Raw genomic sequence first — 18802 nt, 5'->3', positions numbered from 1 at the left:
CATTCAGCCCACAATCAGACTTCCACTTGGTACAAAACCCAACTCCTTGAGCGTAGCTCCAAAGTCTTCCTGATTGAACACCTTCTTTGGGAATGTCTGCGTAAAGCTGTTCACCTGGTTACCTTCTTGTTGTAGAGCGGCAGCAACCTCGAAAAGGGTGGTATCAACGGGGAATGACTTGATGACGTTCCCAGATGGTGTCATCAATCGTAGTCTAGCCTCTGTGTATGCTGAAGCAGGCTTCGAGGCTACGGGAGCTGCGGCTGGTGTAGGTTGTGTCTTTTGTTCCTCCAATACACGACCCTCTCGTTCTGCTTTTTCTTTCTCTGCCTTCAATTTTCGAGCTTGCTTGTCTGCTTCGATCTTGGCTTTTATCCGTGCCTTTGCTTCGACTTCCTCTTGCTTTTCACGCTTCTTTTTAGCTGCTTCCTTCAATTGTTCTTTCCGTTGAAGCTCCTCTTTCATATCCTGAGTCTCCTTGGTACTTTTGCGGCGAATTTCCTAATAATCAAACCTGGGGTCAGAACTTGAAACAGAATTCCCAGGCGGAGCGATTGCTAAAGCTAACCTCGTTTCTTTTTTGGTCTTGCTTATCCTGTTCAGACATTTTCTGCCGCTTTTCTGCCAGTCTTTGGCGCAGGTCTTCTAGCTTAGCCTTCTTCTCTTCTTCGGTGAGTGGTGCGATCTCCTCCGTCGACTCCGAAAAGTCGACATGTTCTGTTTTAGAAGCATGGAATTCGGCCTGGGCCTGACTTCTGAATCGTTTCCCGCACTCATTACAGACCAGGCTTTTTGGCTCTTCTCCAGGTTTCAGATCTGGAGGTTCATCTGACCCTCCAGCTTCGGACTGTTTCTGGGCCGCTTCCTCTTTTATTTCCTCCAGAGACTTGTCTTGGTTCGCTTCTAGCCACTCGAGTGCACCCTGTACTAAACAAAAAAGATAATACGTCAGTACCAGTTGTATTAACAAATACCGGCTAAGATCCCGGGCCCAACTTACAGCCACCAGATTTAGACACAGCTATCTTTGCGCGCTCAGGGTCAAAGCCCATGTCGGCTAGAAGTTCCAGGTCCGAAGGCATCTTCAACGATGTTGTGGCAGCGGAGAATGTATAGCAGAGGGCAGGCGTTGATGTGTGGAAGTGAAGCTCTTTTGATGACAAAATCGCGGGTGAGCTATTAATAAATAACTGGCTAACTAACGGAATAGCCCCACTACAGAATTTCAAGCTAACCTTCCACTCTGGCTGTGATGATTACTCTGGAGCTTTTCTATGGTAAAATAAAGAGAGAGAGAGATAACATACGTTTCTGGAGCTTTCTAGTTGCTAGTCAGGCATTGAAATATTTACTTCACCATACCACCAGTCTGCTCTTATTAGCTCTGGAGCAGCCGCACCAAACTGACGCTTATCTAAAGGCCACGAAGGCATTTGTACTGCTTACATGCATGCCCTTAGCTTGCTCCAATAACGTTTTTTGACCATGTTGGAATTACATGGGATAGAGCCTCTTCAGGCAGCTTATCACCACCAAATCACAGGCCATTATTGATCTAGCTTATTTATATAATCCCCATGTCAATATAGGCGCTCGGGTGTGGGACACAACGCTAGGATTGAGTGGTCTTGCATGATTACCGCATAAGTATTGTCAAGGCGATGGGCGGTAGGAACAAGATCTGACTCCGTTGTATCGTTTAAGTAACGGTAAAAATTAAGTTGATTATTGCAACGTCCCCTAGGTTGCGGAATTAACAAGGCGTTATATCAGGCTTTAATATCATAGCAATGGTCCGTATTAATAGCGACAGGTTTCACGAATTGTGCATTTCATCCAATAAACTAGGGAATAACAGGGGCAGGTAGACCTGTTGTTTAGTCCCTTAGTCGGGGTAGATTTCCCGTAAAGAGAGGCATGCTGAGAAGGCGAGCTGTTAGTTAACGAAGCATGGTATGACTACCGTCAAGTGGTCCTAACTGCAACCCTGCAGGTCCTTATGCACGACACGAACCCTTTCCCATCGCCGCCTATTTCTCACGCCTTCACTAGTTGCGGCTTGAACGTCGTCGTCGTCGTCGTCGTCACCGTCGTCGTCTTTGGCTGTCGGTGATTTTTTTTGTCTCTTGCTGCCCGCGGCTGGCTGCCCAAACATCAACGACGTCACGCCGCAAGGTTTAAATAGGATCACATGACTTTCTTACATAAGCTGCTTTTAAAGACATCTCAGGCTGTCTATCAACTTGCCAGCACCAAAGATTCCAACAAGGCCGATTATACCTGCATCGCTCGCTACACCACCGCTCTCCAGTCTGCGTTTCTCAGTAGAGACCATATATTCTAATCTTGCTATCACCGTCTTCTTACCGCAGCCACCATGTCAGTTGAAATAGAGCCCGGCGAGCTCGGCTTCAAGCGTATGTCTTGCCCTTTCGCATGTCTGCTATAGCCCGCGATTCGTGCCTAACGCCTCTATAATATAGGCCCATTCACTAAAGAAGTCACTGAGATTCTCTACTTACGGAATCCCAACAGCGACCCCGTTGCCTTCAAAGTACGTGCTCTGCTGTTCCAAAGTTGACCGTTTTGGTTGAGTTGCTTACCACAGTCCAACGCCGTAGGTCAAAACTACTGCCCCCAAACAGTGAGATACACCCATCACAGTCGCATGCTTTCTTCCAGTGGTATTGACCAGATGGCGCCAGTTATTGTGTCCGCCCTAACTCCGGCCGCATCGAGCCTGGGAAACAAGTTGAAGTCCAGGGTACGCATATCCGCAAACCCCCAGCCCCCCTCCCCCCACTGTCTTGGTTGTGGGCAGTTATTAATCCGCGAACCGATAACAGTTCTTCTCCAGGCGATGAAAGAAGACCCTCCGCTTGACGCCAAATGCCGCGATAAGTTCCTTGTCCAGTCTGTTGCGGTCTCCGCCGATAAGGAGTTCTCGAATGTTGCCTCTATTGTGTGTACCATACTCTCCGAACCGAACCTTTTCACATGCCTGGAATTGATGGAGGTTTGGTCGCTTACAATTTAACAGTGGCAGGATGTTGAAAAGAAATCCAAGTCTCTTATTCAAGAGCGCAAAATCCGAGTCAACTTCCTCCCAAGTGATGACCTGCATACCAATGGAGTGGTGCGTTTCCCCCGGGCTAGCGATTATCCTTTCATTATGCCGCTCCACTACGCCCTGGATAAAGATACCTGACATTTACCATGTACAATTTCATGCGAAAATTATATATACTGACTGCGATACGATAGGAGCCTGATTCCGAGCCCCCGGCACAATCTTCTCCCCAAGCACCTCAGTTTACTACCCCTGTTGTCCAGCGCACCACTGGTAGCAGTACCACACCCTCCAAATCCGAGGACATGAAGCAGGAAAGCCCGTCTGAGCCATCAGCTGAGCCCATCAACTCTTTTGGCATGGCCTCTTCGTCTTCTCGCATCGAGCCCTCGCAATCAAGTGATGACCTTCTGTCTTCCCAATTGGCGGAAGCAAGACTGCAGATCAAACAGCTACAACAGCAGATAGCTGACAATGAGGTGAGGCAGAGAAAGAAGCCCGTAGAAGGTGGTGAGGTTTCTACAAACCAATCCTCTCTCAAGCAAGCGCAAGCTCCTGCTCAATTGGCCGCAGCGGGTGGTGTACCTCTACAAGCTGTGGCTGGTCTCTGCCTTCTTAGCTTCCTGCTAGCATACTTCTTCTTTTAGAACTCTACCCATCCCCCTTAGCCAAATAACCCTCCCGAACCCTCTTGTTCCTTTGACATCTCCAACTACAGTGCATGATGATTGATAGCCCCTGATTTCTCTTCTCCTGTCTCTTCCACACCCTTTGCTTTCCATTTAACCTTCCCCCCTCCCACCACTAAGTTTCCAGTTCTGTTTTGTCGGAGTCGTTATGTCTTTCACTAGTACCCTAATACATCTCGGACCGAAGAGGTTGGCCATGCATATGCAAGCATTCCCTTTCCCATTTCTCTCCAGAGCCGCTTCTGCCCCCACATTCGGTGTATCATGGGATCCAAATGTTTCCTATGTCCGTTTTCCTTTCCATTTACTACCCACTGTCCACTGTCTACTCCCTATTGTCTAAATTTCCCTGCTTAGTATATTATGTTTTAACGGATCTTCTTTTTCCCCCTTACTTCATTTCTATGACCCCCTTCTCCTCATAATCTGAGCGAAAGTCCTAAGGTTAGCCATTTTAACATTAAAAACAAATCACATTGATAACAGTAATATTCCGCCAAATGGTCTGGTTCACTTAGTTACGGTATAGTGACGATAGGTGACGAAACAAGGACTCTTTTTTATCGTGGGATTTCTTTCTATTATGTCTATCTGTATAACCATAAGGGCTATAAGGTGTACCACTAGTACTAACTATCCTCCCATCAAGATCTTGATGTGTTTACGAGGAGGGAGCACCAACCGAGTATGCAAACGTCTATCAACGTCTCCAAGCACATTAGCTGAGTGACGAAGCCTTTGCAGCTGTTTCAGGAGAGGCGTCCCAAACAAAGAGTAAAAAGATAAAAAGCTATTAAAGAAAACAAGGAAAGTATGAGAAAAACGAGAAAGCCTCCCCAAAAATGAGCACCCAAGATAATTGATAAAAAAGACGGACAAGTTAAATGAGTATCATGAGACCGTTAGAAAGTAAAGGAAACATAGGAATCTGGATGGGTTGCCGGAGTGTATTTGGATGATAAATAAAAAGGAAGAGTGAGAAAAAGGGGCATCGAGTTGTCGGGAAAATAAAGTTGTAACATGATATTGCCACATTCGAGGGCAGGAGTGGGAAGCGGAAAAAATTTATGTGTCCACAGAGCAAATGAAAAAACTCGATCTAGTATTTAACAGATGGGTATCGTAATCGTTTCATTAAAAGATTGCTCAAAGGTTGTCTGCTTTGACGATGCGGTGAGGAGGCAAATGGTGGAAGGCAACGCCGTTCGGAAAGGATGGAATGGCCGTAACCCCTAAAAAGGGAGGGAAGGAATTGAGCAGGATTGATTACCATGGCCCGACTTTCAACGGTAGGCCAGCTCCGTAAGTGCCTGACATGAGTTGTTGGCGTATTGACATGTCACCTTGAGAATTGCTACCACCGGGATAGCTTGGGTTGCCCACATTGCCACCGATCCAGCCAAGGCTCTGGTTCAGCTCATTCACAGCGTCCTGAAGTTTCCCTCCAGCAGTCTCGTTGTGCTTTGCTAGCTTTTGATCCCATCCTCCGTACTGTAGTTGGATACCGCCACCACGCTTTGCTGCTTCTCTGATCACTAGACACCATGCTTTGCTCATCTCTTCATACGCTGCGTATTTCTCGAGATTATGCTGTGGCGTCGTCCACCGTGGAAGTCGGTGTATGATGTCTGTGGCACCGTCCAGGTAGTTTAGCGATGTTGAAGGCTGCGATTCATTTGGCGGGAGAAAATGGGGCGTAAAGTCGTTCAAGGCTTCAAGGAGGTTGGTGAGATGCTGACGGACTCGATTATATGCATAGTCGGAGGAAGGGTTCCCGCCCAGCGGGAAAGAGGACTGTAGAGTGGATTGGTAGTTGTTAAGGACTTCGAGGGCAGCGCTGACGCTGGGCCGGGGGGCAGTATGCATGACTTCTGAGGCTATCTCCGGATGACGGTCACAGAGAGACCTCAGCACCGACCGCAGAGCATCTGTATCGAGCGTCTCCATTAACCGGGGGAGTGACAACGGCCGGCCCGAAACGTTTGGTCGTGATCGTTTGAGGTGACGGGGAGCTAACGGCCGTGGATGGAGAGCAGGGGACCCAGAGGGCGAGGCAGACATGCGAGTGTCATCACTAGGGAGGCAGTCATCTTCGGCCTTTCTCTTCCGGTTCACTGAGGCGTTTGTCGATGACACTATAGGCAGTCAGTCAGTCAGTCAGGTACGCTGAGCCCCTTCTTATCGCCTTTCTTGCGAGGCCTGGGGTGGGAAGGGTGGCTCGGAGTTAGTCCTACTGGAATATGATGCAGAGCGACAAGAGGTCTCGTAAAAGTGAGGAGGAACAGGCGGTGTGGCTACCAGGCTGTTCATGGTCACCGAGAGCTGCTCGGCAGGGAGTAAGTGCTAGAGAGAAGTGGTGATGCGGATGCTTGGGGAGTCTGCGGGAGTTGGCCCTTTGGTAGAAGAAGTCGAAGCGAGGGAGGGAAGTCAAGCGAAGAGAGAGAAAGAGAGAGGCAAGTCAGGCGGTTGAGTTGGCAGAGAAAAAAAGGCGACAGGACTTAAACTAACGCTAAACTAACTAAGGGGAGAGAAGGCCCAAGCTTAGCTCCAGCGTGACCATACATTACACAAAGGCAAAATTACACACACAAACACATCCACACACACATACATGCGTACATACCTAGGCACACGCTGCATAGGGAGACGGAGAAGGAGGCCTGCTGCGGCTGCTAGTATTGTTAGTACGAGTATTGGTGGCGATGGGTGGTGATGGAAGGCTCAGGTCTTCAGGGTCGACTGCAGAATGACTGGAGGGTAGCGACAAAATGGCTGGTAGCCATGGTTACGGCTTTGTTTATGTCTTTGGGCGGCCATAGGTTAACTACTTACCGACCGTGTAGAAGGCCATATGAAAGGATTTCAGGATTTTTACGTTCTTTAGAAGGAGAGTGTGGTCACTTAGGTTTCTTACGCTACCGGGATGGCTGGTTTGCCTTCTATGGGGCAATTTTATCCACGGCCTGGCCAAAGAGGCTGCAGAGTGTTATTCATGCGTCTATCCCAGCCCTTAACAGCCATTTGGTGATGATGCGATCCACGAGTATTAGTAAACCTGCAGCAACGTAATAGCTGTTCTTGCTAGGCTTCAATTCCTTGCGTGTCACAAACTTCCTCGGCAATCACAGCAGCATATACGCCTACCCGGTTCCAGTAATATTACACTACCGAAAAGATAGGAGTCCCCGGCTATATGGACTCGTCTTTGTCCATGATCCTTTAATACTGCAATTATGGCAAGCTCTGGGCCGGCCGGGTAATGTCAGTCCCGCTAGAACAAATCTATCGCCACCAAGTATTACGCATCGGGGAATTCTTGAGGTTATAAAAATGCTTGTGAAACATAAATCAGTCTCAACCATCTTAGAATATATAGACCTTACTTTTCTAGAATATTGTCACAAACAATTTACACCCATTTCTTATTTATTACTCACTCATCTTTCTTTATATAGATCTGGTTTCCGTATTCATAGATCTATATAAATACTCCCCGTTTGTTAACTTTCTCAAGTAGTACTTACTAGATATGGGCATTGGGTAAATCATATCAGCATTACCCTGCGATGTCTCTCTACAATATTCCTAAGCGGCTTCCCTGCTCTCTCCCAGGACTACAAACATCTGCTTCTGCTTTGCTCTTCATGTGCTAATTTAACTTTTTGTGATACTTTTTTGCGTGTTACGTCATAACCTTAAAAAATAAGCTTTTCACGGGGTCCTCAGCCCGAAAACTTATGACTAAGCAAGGTTATTTATGTCTCTTTGGCCATTGTTTTGCCTTTCTGCCCCTGAAAATTGTTTTAAAAGGGAAAGCAGAAGAGAGGAAAAGAAAAGAAGAAAAAGGTAACCGGGTAATAACTAGGTGATCATTTTGCATTGCTCGGGGAATAACAGGTTCATTCACTTTTGCTATAATACGTGGAATACCACACACCCAACGCCACACATGTATCATCCTTATACAGTCACAGAGACCACTCATAGTCGCAGTAAATACAAAGCGAATAGACAGCCAATAACGATATATGGTAACAATCAATCATAGATAGAGAGACTGTGCAGCAACAATGTCTCGTTTTATGAGTGTAAGGGATGTTTCGAACTTCGTTTCAAGGTCGCTGCTTCCCATCACTTTGGCAGCCTGCGCCATTTGCCGCATACACTCTTCAAGGCGCCGGAAAGCTCTGATCAAACTTCCCTCGTACACTTCTGTCATTTTGCTTTACGCGAAAAGGATAGTTAGCAGTCTGATTGGATTTGGCAGGCGGCATAAGTTCCAGGGCAGGTATGGAGCAGCTTACCAGATATCAGCAAAGGATTTGCCCTTTGCCCACTCGAACATAACCTCCATAAGCTCCCATCGGAAGCTTTTCACATACTCGTCTTCATTCACAGGCAGTTTGGATTCTTGGGAAACTTTCGCAATGATTCTAGCCTGGGCCTGGATATCTCTAAGCGGTTTGGCGAGCTCCTCGTTGGTTATGGCTGGAGTGTCTTTAGCATTTTCCTCGAAGACAAACACGCTTAGTGCTGCGGCGCATTGCTCGGGTGTGAGAGTGTTGAAGAAACCGTTGAATAGCAGTTCGCTGAGCATGAGTTCGTCGCCACTGCTGATTTCACAAGCAACTCGAGCCTTGAGCTGCACAACTTCATCTTCGTTGATGAACTGGAAACGGCGGAGTACTCGTTTGCGGCACTTCAACTCGTCCATCTGGATTATTGACATGGCTTCGGTGATCTTCTTCTTCGTGTCCTTGATTTTCTTAATGAGTTCCACTTTTGCGGCATACTGGTCGTACAGCTCTGGAAGCCGAGGAGAGTTGTGTAATGGATTGGATATCAGGCGAGACTCCAAAACCTCGATTTTCTATAATTTACTTTAATCATGGGAGTCATAACAAGAAGGGGTGGAATTATTACATACCCTTAGTAATCTCTTGAACGAATCGTCGGTAATGTTCATGTTTTCAATAGGGTCAAGGAGCGCCAGGCCATCGGGGAAACGTTGTTGGATTTGCGTAATCTGCTTCTTGACAGCCTTCCTGCTATCTTCTTGTTTTAGGTCGCTGGGCATTTTGATTTTCACCATAGAAATTGTCTGTATACAGTTAAGGAGAACGGGGACAACTTCCAGCTTCGAAGGCTCGCCATTCTTAGCTGGCTTGACACCAGGTGGTAGTGGTTGAACGCCCTTTGTTTTCAAGAACGAATCCTCCGAAACTGGCAGTAGGACGTCTACTATGTAGCTCTCATGAGGCTCGTACTCTTCACGCGGGGCATGCTTTGGCGGTTTTCGTGCTTGGCAGTTGACAACTACCGACCATCCGAAATCATAGTCCTGGTGTTTGATGTGAACCAGACGTCCGGGCTTGAGGAACGAAACGCAATAATTCGGATGTGTTATCACGGCTCTCATATCAGAGTTGTAGGTATCAATCTTCTGTCGAAGATCATAATACTCCCGGATTGTGCCTTCGTCTTCGATTGTCATCGAATCCCTAGAACTTTCAAGCTCGACCAGTTCTGGTATAGTTAGTTAGCATATTGTGGCCGTAATAGGTAAAATGGGTCTGGGTATACAAAAGCCTTACCTTTTTCTAAGCCAGAAACACTACCAGTGTTTTGAAACTGGTAAAAACACCGCTCAAGCATGAACTCAGGTGATATTCCTTCCACCCGCAGCAAATTCAGGATCATGTTATAACCAAGATGGAAAGCCGAATTGAGCTTGTCCTGCTCTCCGCGAACAATATCCTTGGCAACCGGAGGATCCATCTCTTCATCAATCATCATGATGACAAGACCACGGTCATCGAGACCTCGACGACCTGCACGCCCGGACATTTGGACAAACTCTGAGGACGTTATCCATCTTGAGCTGACGCCGTCAAACTTGCGGACGCTTGTAAAAACAACAGTCTTTGCGGGCATGTTAAGACCAATAGAGAATGTTTCAGTAGCAAAAAGAACCTTGATAAGCCCTTCTTGGAAGAGGATTTCAATGGTCTCCTTAAGAATTGGAAGGAGGCCGGAGTGATGGACACCGATACCACGTCGAAGAAGAGGCAGGATATGCTGGATCTGAGGTAGATCCCTATCTTCTTCTGAGAGGATCTCAATGGCACTGTTGAAAACTTTGGAGACCATCTCCTTCTCAGAGTTATCATTGAATGCTAGTTTACTCATCTGTAGAGCAAAGGATTCACACTCTCGTTTGCTGAAACTGAAGACGATGACTGGATGGTAGTTTTTCATCATGATCATCTTGACGATCTTGTAGATATCCGAAGGACCATTCTTGTCTCCTCCTTTGTTTATCTTCTTGTCTTTCCCTTTCCCCTTCCTTTTAGCCATGGCATCCGCAGGGTCTGCTCCCTGCTTCTCCGCAATCGAGCTCATGGCTTTCTGGAAGTTTTCTTCGCGGAAAACACCCTTCTCATCAACCACAAGATGAATGCCTTCGGCTCCGGCGGGGAAAAGATAGTGTTGAAGGGGGGTGGGTCGGAAATCTGTGTATACGACGTGGCATGGCTGGTTGTGCATTTTGGTAACCCATTCTGCAAACTGCATCGCATTGGGGATGGTAGCTGAAAGGAACACATATCTAACTTTGTCCGGTAGAAGGATAATAGTCTCCTCCCAAACAACACCTCGGGCTTGATGGAATGTTAGCGAACTTGTAGCAAGAATCCGGATGAACGGTTGTTGCTTACTCTTATCTCGCATATAATGAATCTCGTCAAAGACAACCCAAGCAACCTCGCGCATAATCTCGGAGCCTCGGTATAACATAGATCGTAGAATCTACAAGCTTATTAGTTAACCTCCCCAACCAATTCTTCAGAACATGATCCTACCTCAGTAGTCATAACAAGACAGGTTGCCGTTGGATTGATGGTTACATCGCCGGTCATTAGTCCAACATCACCAAACTCAGCAGCGAATTCTCTGTACTTCTGGTTACTCAATGCCTTGATCGGACTTGTGTAGATCACTCTCTGATTATTCCTCAAACATTGAGCAATTGCATATTCGGCGACCACGGTTTTTCCAGCACTAGTATGCGCGGAGACGAGGACACTCTCTTCTCGTTCGATAGACGCAATCGAGACTTGCTGAAAGGGATCGAGGGTGAAAGGCCACACCCGCGCGGGTTTCTCTGGCGGTTTGTGCTGCGAGATGGGAACGTATTCGTAGCCCGCGGGTAGAGCAACCTGATGTCGAACTTGATGGGACAGCACGACAGCTTTCCCATCCTGTTGGCCCTGGAACCCAGCAGACGCGGCAACTTCACGAGACTGTTCGGTTTCAAAGGTATCTGCCACAACGGGCTCCGGCTCCTGGTCAACCCGCAGGCGCTTTATGTCTGGCTGCTCTTCTTGAACATCGGCCTCTACAGCATCACTCTTTTCACCTGCGGCCTCGACAGCCTCTGGCGACTCTGCTCCATTCTCTGTCTCTGTATTATCTATCTTGATGTCTCCGTTCGCTCGTCGCTTCTTGTTCCTGGCTTTTCTCGGCCTGGGGGGTTCGTTGGTGGCATCACTCAAGGCCGGCTTGTCCTCGAACACGTCAAATAAGTCGTCCATTGCGCTAAGAGCCCTACAGATTCTGTGTCTGTGGATATCTCTAGAGCTCCCTGGCTCCCGCTTTCGCCCTGCAGCAGCTTGTCAATGCTTGCTTTTCCTTCTTCCTGCTCACTCTTGTCTACTTCCTTCATAAATTTTAAACTTAAAATAAAACAAAAAATAAAAATAAAAAATATATCTACCGGACTTAACTTCCTCCGCCATCCGGCTTATCTCATCTTTCACGTGACTATGCCAAACTTGCCTCTTTTTGGCGAAATCGTTCGATGCCTTTGACGAAGCTCACCAGCATCTTTTTCACGTCTCCGAAACAACGAACGACACCAGCACCGTGCTACAGTCAAGGTATGCGGCCAATTCCTAACCAGGGCCCCAGGGACGACAGCTGACGCCTTTTCCAGATGTTTGCCCGTTCTGCCTTCCGCGCCAACACGGCCGCCTCCGTCATCAGCCGTCGAGGCTTCCACTCAACTCGCACCCAGCTCGGCTCTGGCTTCCATTACCCAGAGGGCCCTCGCTCCAACATCCCATTCAACCCGTTGACCAAGTTCTTCTTCGTCAGATACTGGGCCTTCATGAGTTAGTATCCCGTCCTCGCCTTCCTCGACGTTGACGACTATTTCTGACTAACCACTTGAAACTAGTTACCGGGTTCGGTCTTCCATTCGCCATTGCTGGTAAGTTTCGACATATTATATCCGATAACGCCTCTCCAACTGCTTATCACCGCATTTTGTTTAGTCTGGCAAACGAAGAAGTCTCGTTAATCGCATTTTCCCTCTCTATTTGTCCGCCGAGTCCTCGTTACTACCCTAGAATCCCTCCATACCCATTGAACCATGGATGGCTCGGAATACCTGGTCAACCTGTATAAAGATTAAATCAGAATCAACACATTGTATTACTTCCGATATCTTTTGCTCTCTCTCTATATATACATTTATCTTATCTTTATTTTATGTCATCTCGTTGGTTGCGTGTAGTTGACTCTCGGCTCTGCCCGTTTGTAGACTTGATCTCTTTGGAGATTAAATCATTGGTTAATTTTCATGGACACAATAAAAAGTAAAAATTTACCATGTCAGCAACCAAAAACCTATACAAACCACCAACTAGAATGAATATCAATATAGCCAAACGATAAGGCTCTGCAGCATGACTACTTGCTCGATATTGATTACTGCATGGTAACGATTCATCTCTAGACACGATGCGCAACCTTAGGAATATTCGCTTTTCGGAAGTCCCACTGCTTGGTGGGCTGCCTTTGGCCGCCACTGCGTGGGATGGCACCACAGACTCGCTGATATGCGCATTTGGTCCTGCGGAGGATAATGCAGTGATCGAGCTGAAGAGAAAGCTGCCGCATGAGGATGTAAGTCCCGAGGCGCTGTCTGGGGACATGTCCCTAATTGCATCCTGGGACGCGCCTTGCCCAAACCCAGACATGGAATGTGATCGCATATTGTCTCTGCAGTACTTCCCCGACACCTTGGTAACATGCTTGGTGCTAGAGGGCGGAGATATTATTGTCGTCCGTGAAGAACCTCAGCCAGGAGAGGACAAGATTGAAATCGTCGGCAGCGTTGATGCTGGTATATCTGCTGCCACTTGGTCTCCCGATGAGGAGTTACTGGCTATCTCCACAAAGGCAAATACTTTACTTTACATGACCAGGGACTTTGAAGGTGCTGCGGATATCGCGTTAAGTCAGGAAGATCTCAAGATATCCCAACATGTCTCCGTGGGCTGGGGAAAGAAAGAGACTCAGTTCCAGGGGAAACGAGCAAAAGCGCTGCGTGACCCAACAATGCCGGAGAAAGTCGACGAAGGCAAGCTAAGCGAATTTGATGATGGGGAAACCACTCTCAGCTGGAGAGGTGACGGTGCATATCTCGCTCTCAATAGCATCGAGGATGGCATTCGTCGAGTTATCCGTGTCTATTCTAGAGAAGGTGCATTGGATAGTGTGAGCGAGCCGGTGGATGGGCTAGAGGGTGCTCTAAGCTGGCGGCCGTCTGGGAATCTCATTGCTGGAATCCAACGACTTGATAATAGAATCGATGTCGTTTTCTTTGAAAGAAATGGTTTACGGCACGGCCAGTTTACTCTTCGATTAACAGAAGAGGAGCGGCTGAGCTGGGCATCAAACATTAAACTGGCCTGGAATGTTGATTCTAACGTTCTTGCAGTCCAGTTCAAAGATAGGATCCAGCTTTGGACTACAGGAAACTACCACTACTACCTCAAAGAAGAAATTCCACTGTCAATCGACGGAACATCACTTTGTACGTTCCGCTGGCATCATGAGAAGTCTATGCGTTTTACCACAAGCTCACCAAGTATGTATACTTCAAGTATCCAATTCTCCATGTCAGTATCTAATAATGCTCTAACCACTACTATAGCCTCACTGCTTGATACCGATTGGGTTTTCGAAGTTGCCGCCGGTTCGACTATTGTTCCTAATGACTTTGGTTCTATCGCCGTAATCGATGGACGTAAGTCAATTCTTCCAACATCCTTTTTTAGAAGATAAATTATTGACGGCCTTGTATAGGCACCTTGAAACTTTCTCCATTGAAAGTGGCAACAGTGCCTCCCCCGATGGCACTTTGCGAGCTTGCCCATGATTCAAATGTTATCGACGTGGCATTTAGCAAGACAAGCGCGAAAATTGCTATTCTCAGTGCAGCTTCCTTTACCATATACTCTTGGGATCTCAAATCCACGTCTCCCCTTGAAGCAAAACTGTGCGCCACACACGCCATATCTCCATCTAGGCGCCCTAGGCTAATCGCTTTCCTCGGTGAGGACGATATCTACGTCGTGACGCAAGACGAATTTGGTGGGGGAGTTTGTCGAATGGACAGGGCTACAGTCGAATGATTCTAAACTTGTCTTTCTTCCTGAAGAGGGAGTTCATATATCCTCCATTTTCCCTGATTCTGGGCAAGAGAAGCTTTGGATTGCTCAGATATCTCAGAATAATAGGACGAGAACTTATAGCTTTATTCGAAGGAGCAGAGCTGAGGACTCCTCTGTTATCCCATGGCAAGATGGGCCTGCAACCGACACCAGTTGGGCTCGTGCCATCCAGCTTCCTAGCGGGGACGTGAGTAAAGACACACAATCCAAATCATTTGAATATTTTGTCTAACTTAACATAGGATATCTTATTCACGCTTTCTCGATCCGGGGCCCTATATGCCAATAAGCGCTTACTCGCCAAGAGTGTCACCTCGTTTCTCCTAACCTCCGCCCACCTTATCTACACAACCGCGCAGCATCTACTTAAGTTTGTTCACATTGCTAAAGTTGATGGTATACTATATCTTTTATTCCAGTCGCGGTGTATGGAATTATTGCTAATTCATGTACAGATCTCGAAATTCCTGGGGATACTCCAGAGGAAGACGAGAGATGTCGAAGTGTTGAACGTGGAGCCAAATTGATTACTGCTATGCCCTCGAAGCTTGGGCTTACCCTGCAGATGCCCCGAGGAAATATAGAGACAATCTACCCTCGAGCTTTTGTCCTGGCCGGTATCCGTGGCTATATTGAAAACAAGAAATACAAATCAGCCTATCTGGTTTGTAGATCACAGATGGTGGATATGAACATCCTTTATGACTATATGCCTGAGCAATTCTTGGATAATATACCGCTCTTCCTTGATCAAGTGAAACGGGTCGAGTTCATCGACGAGTTTCTATCTCGCCTTAAGTAAGTTTAGTATCCATCTACGTTCTTCACTACATAACCCGGAATATCTAACCTTGATAATAGAAACGAAGATGTAACAAAGACTCTTTATAAGGATACCCTTAAGCTTTCACAGCCTACAGAAGCCTCGAGGGGAGATGGCCCGGGCTCAAACCAAGCGCCGGCTGGCTCCTTTGGTGTGGCTAAGGCTGAGAACAAAGTAAACAAGATCTGCGACGCATTCATAGCCGTACTTTCCAATCGAATCGACACCAACTTACAAAACCTTGTTACTTCTCACGTCTGCAAGTCTCCGCCGGATCTTGACGCTGGGCTTAGCCTAGTTGCTAAATTGCGCGGTACGTCAAATCGCTCCGTATAGGGTTTTGCAATATCTTTTAACACTCAAACAGAGCAGAATGCAGAACAGGCGGAAGAAGCTGTAGAGCACATGTGTTTCCTTACAGATGCCCACCAACTTTTCAATTATGCACTAGGTCTCTATGACCTTGAACTTACGCTGATGGTCGCTCAGCAGGCTCAACGAGTGAGTGAATACCATAGCCTGAAAGCATAAGATGCTATACTAACAACGTTACAGGACCCAAGAGAATATCTCCCATTCCTTCAAAAGCTACACGGTGTCTCAGAGCTCCAACGAAAGTATGAGATTGACAACCACCTTGGCCGTTTCACCAAAGCATTGAAAACTCTCCATGCCTTGGGCTCATATGATGACCTGAAGTTATACACAATCAAACATAGCCTCTATAAAGACGCCTTGGTGTTGTATAAGTATCAGCCGGAGCTTTTGCGGGATATGACCCAATTGTACGCGGATTACTTATATGACCAGTCAAACTACAAAGAAGCTGCTATCGGTGAGATATTATTATCCGCTATTTCCTAATGTATTCTCCTGCTAATTTGGTTTGCTATAGCTTACGAATCCCTTGAAATGTTCAAACCCGCTTATGAATCATACAAGCTGGCACACATGTGGCGAGAATCTCTCTACTGTGCAGCCTTGGTTCCACTATTAGAGACCGACCTGAACGAATTAGCTACTTCGCTATCCTCCACGCTCATTGATGAGAGTAAGGACTATGTCTCCGCTGCCCGTATCCAGTCTGACTACCTGCATGACATTCCTACTGCTGCACGGCTACTATGTAAAGGCACACAGTTTGGGGACGCGTGCCGACTACTCGTTTTACATGGCCATCAAGATCGAGTCTCCGAAATCGTCGACCACGGCCTTGCGGAAGCAATGGGAACCATGACCGAACTTCTAGCAGACTGCAGAAGCCAATTACAAGCGCAAGTGCCACGGATTCAAGAATTGAAAGCTAAACGCGTCGCCGATCCCCTCGGGTTCTATGGCGGTGATCCGACTGGTGCTGGCGCTGGAGATGTAGATATCCCTGACAACATTTCCCTCGCCCCAACGGACGCCAGTACAATGGCTGGTAGGAGTCTGTTCACCAGATATACTGGGGGAAGCAGTACGTCACGGGCCAGTAGCCGGATGCGGAAGAGAGAAGAACGCAGACGCGCAAAGGGGAAGAAGGGTACAGTTTACGAAGAAGAGTACCTCGTCAACAGCGTGAGACGGCTGATTGAGAAAGTCAACAGTTCGATTGAGGAAGTGGAAGCGCTGGTCCAAGCAATGCTAAGAAGAGGAATGCGGGAACGAGCCGCGGTAGTGGAAAAGAACCTTGATGAAGTTTTGGGTATGTGTAGGGACTGTCTGAGTGATGTCTTCGAGACCCCTGCCGAGACCAATTTGGATGCACAGGACAAAGAAAATGAGCCTCCTGCTGGCGCAATTTCAAGTGGAGAACGTGTTTACCTGGAGAGCATGGAAGCTCTCAAGGGCAAGGGGAGAGAACCGCCAGTTGTCAAGGCTTTTACGAAGCTGTCTTTATTGGGTGGTTAAAAATCAAAAATCAAAAGGATGTGCAATGTATATACGGCTTCCTCTTGTACGTTATGCCAAATAACATGAAAAAGCGAATATCTCGATGTTTACCTTCTTCATTACTATATTTATTTTCTTTTCTTATGGAAAAAATACCCCATCACTGAAGGTATGAGAAATAACGAAATGCTCACGGACTCATGCAGCGGTAGCCAATATCTCGCCAGACTCGCTAACAAGGTGCTCTTTTTTGCTAATCGGGCCGCTACCAACGCCAGTCAAGAACACTCTTCCTACACCCTTGGAAAGCAGCTCGGCAGCCCGAGAGTCGACAGATTGTTGGAGCGAGTTCACGTTCTTGATGTTTGATGATTCCCAACCCTCATTCGCGGAAGTCAGGATAGACTTGAAGGTTCCCAGGACACAGTCAGTGTCTTTTTCCAGGTAGTATATAACGGCATTGGGACCAGCATCAAAGGTATATGCGCATACAGAGCGTCCAGCTGCACGATTTATATCATGGACTGCCCTGATCGCTGCACGGGAGGTATCGTTTAAGTAGAAGGTTGGTGGCCAGGTATCCAAGTTTGTGGCATGGAAACCGTTGCTGTCTCGCATAGTAATTTCTGCAAACGCCTCGAAATCGCGCTCTTGTATAGATCTCTCAATCGCAGTCATACGTTCTGGCACAATTGACTGGGCACGGCGGGGAAACAAGGTCGACGTAGCAACGGTCAACTGCATTCCTTCTGTGCTTGGTACCTCTTTCTGGGCACCACTGACAACCAGAATGAGAGCGCGCATCTCTGGCCAATGGCTCTCAGGAGCAACTTGCTCGGCTATACTGTCACTACCGTCCTCCTTTTCGCCAGCTCTCCAGGCAACATATCCACCCATCAGCGAACGGCAAGCAGAGCCAGATCCCTTGCGGGCAATTTTGCTTAATTCACTAGCTGACTGAGGTAATTGGTATAGGTTCGCAACGGCACGTACGAGAGCAGCGAATCCAGCAGCTGAGCTAGCCAGTCCAGCCGCCGTGGGGAAGTTATTTTCAGACACAATGCGGAGAGGATAGGCGGAGAGTTTGGGCAGGGATGGGTCGGAAGATTCAACTTGTTTTCTGAGGGATCGTAGGTCTGCAAGACAGGCAAGAGTTCTCGGTGAGCCTTGGACGCTGTGCGGCTTGTTATTGAGGGTAAGAGTGTCGCCGTCTGCGGCGGGGTACTTTGCAGAGCATGACGCAGTCGTGTATGCGCGAAGAGAGCTCTGGGACAAAGTCACCGAGAGTGAGGAATTGGTAGGCAGATTGAGAGTGGCGTCTCTTTTTCCCCAGTATCTGTACAGAGTGGAAGACGGTCAGCTCAGGTCTATGAACAGCTCATTCTATTTCCCCCCTTTTGGCGGCGTCTCTGCTTACTTGATAACAGCAATATTGACCGGCGCAGTCGAGCTGGCACGGTAAACTATCTGGTCATTAGCAGCAGCCATCTTCAATACCCTCAGCGTGTGTGTCAATCCTGCGTGTAAATTGTTAGAAGAAGCCAGGGGGCAAAGCTGAAGTGGTGAGCTTGGTTGGTTTTTGTGCTTTTTTTTGGCGGGGTTGGGGATGGAGCAGTTTGGAGGGAGCAGACCGACTCTTAAATATGGACGGATCTATTTAAGTGGTTACTGCAGCTACAGCTACTATTGACGTACCCGCAGAACGCCTCAATTATTGAGCAAGCGATGAATCACATCTCTATTGGTCGATGGGAGAGTGTCTTGATATACGCTAGTTAGAGATATTACATTAGACCAGGGAGATAGATGGATTTCGGTAGTTACT

The 18802-nt window shown here is 47.5% G+C and overlaps 7 protein-coding genes across 7 annotated transcripts; 3 read left to right on the top strand and 4 right to left on the bottom strand.

Moving 5' to 3' along the window:
* Positions 1 to 3: 3 nt before the first annotated feature.
* MGYG_01756 (hypothetical protein) lies at positions 4 to 1082 on the bottom strand (the record flags this gene model as incomplete). Its single annotated transcript, XM_003177642.1, has 3 exons — positions 4 to 501; positions 569 to 927; positions 1001 to 1082. 3 exons carry the CDS (start codon positions 1080 to 1082, stop codon positions 4 to 6), a joined length of 939 nt encoding a protein of 312 aa, XP_003177690.1.
* A 1295-nt stretch (positions 1083 to 2377) lies between these two features.
* Positions 2378 to 3717, top strand: MGYG_01755 (MSP domain-containing protein; the record flags this gene model as incomplete). Its single annotated transcript, XM_003177641.1, has 7 exons — positions 2378 to 2417; positions 2484 to 2554; positions 2622 to 2644; positions 2706 to 2764; positions 2847 to 2962; positions 3041 to 3136; positions 3265 to 3717. The coding sequence occupies 7 exons, from the start codon at positions 2378 to 2380 to the stop codon at positions 3715 to 3717; spliced, it is 858 nt and encodes a 285-aa protein (XP_003177689.1).
* Positions 3718 to 5025: 1308 nt separating this feature from the next.
* On the bottom strand, positions 5026 to 6069 carry MGYG_01754 (nuclear envelope protein Cut8; the record flags this gene model as incomplete). Its single annotated transcript, XM_003177640.1, has 2 exons — positions 5026 to 5894; positions 5994 to 6069. The coding sequence occupies 2 exons, from the start codon at positions 6067 to 6069 to the stop codon at positions 5026 to 5028; spliced, it is 945 nt and encodes a 314-aa protein (XP_003177688.1).
* A 1732-nt stretch (positions 6070 to 7801) lies between these two features.
* On the bottom strand, positions 7802 to 11351 carry MGYG_01753 (ATP-dependent RNA helicase DOB1; the record flags this gene model as incomplete). Its single annotated transcript, XM_003177639.1, has 6 exons — positions 7802 to 7982; positions 8064 to 8629; positions 8687 to 9285; positions 9354 to 10418; positions 10476 to 10566; positions 10620 to 11351. The coding sequence occupies 6 exons, from the start codon at positions 11349 to 11351 to the stop codon at positions 7802 to 7804; spliced, it is 3234 nt and encodes a 1077-aa protein (XP_003177687.1).
* Positions 11352 to 11752: 401 nt separating this feature from the next.
* On the top strand, positions 11753 to 12118 carry MGYG_01752 (cytochrome c oxidase subunit 8p; the record flags this gene model as incomplete). The annotated part of the gene is made up of 3 exons (XM_003177638.1): positions 11753 to 11930; positions 11996 to 12028; positions 12093 to 12118. 3 exons carry the CDS (start codon positions 11753 to 11755, stop codon positions 12116 to 12118), a joined length of 237 nt encoding a protein of 78 aa, XP_003177686.1.
* Positions 12119 to 12561: 443 nt separating this feature from the next.
* On the top strand, positions 12562 to 16995 carry MGYG_01751 (elongator complex protein 1; the record flags this gene model as incomplete). The annotated part of the gene is made up of 10 exons (XM_003177637.1): positions 12562 to 13693; positions 13760 to 13852; positions 13912 to 14199; positions 14267 to 14466; positions 14522 to 14675; positions 14735 to 15077; positions 15141 to 15415; positions 15470 to 15603; positions 15658 to 15937; positions 15998 to 16995. The coding sequence occupies 10 exons, from the start codon at positions 12562 to 12564 to the stop codon at positions 16993 to 16995; spliced, it is 3897 nt and encodes a 1298-aa protein (XP_003177685.1).
* Positions 16996 to 17175: 180 nt separating this feature from the next.
* MGYG_01750 (diphosphomevalonate decarboxylase) lies at positions 17176 to 18465 on the bottom strand (the record flags this gene model as incomplete). The annotated part of the gene is made up of 2 exons (XM_003177636.1): positions 17176 to 18313; positions 18395 to 18465. 2 exons carry the CDS (start codon positions 18463 to 18465, stop codon positions 17176 to 17178), a joined length of 1209 nt encoding a protein of 402 aa, XP_003177684.1.
* Between the last annotated feature and the right edge of the window lie 337 nt (positions 18466 to 18802).

Source organism: Nannizzia gypsea, genomic scaffold (genome assembly GCF_000150975.2).
Source record: "Nannizzia gypsea CBS 118893 supercont1.1 genomic scaffold, whole genome shotgun sequence".
In the NCBI taxonomy this organism is placed as follows: Eukaryota; Fungi; Ascomycota; class Eurotiomycetes; order Onygenales; family Arthrodermataceae; genus Nannizzia; species Nannizzia gypsea.
The sequence above is the reverse complement of the archived record's forward strand: the minus strand, read 5'-3'. Positions and strand labels throughout refer to the sequence as shown.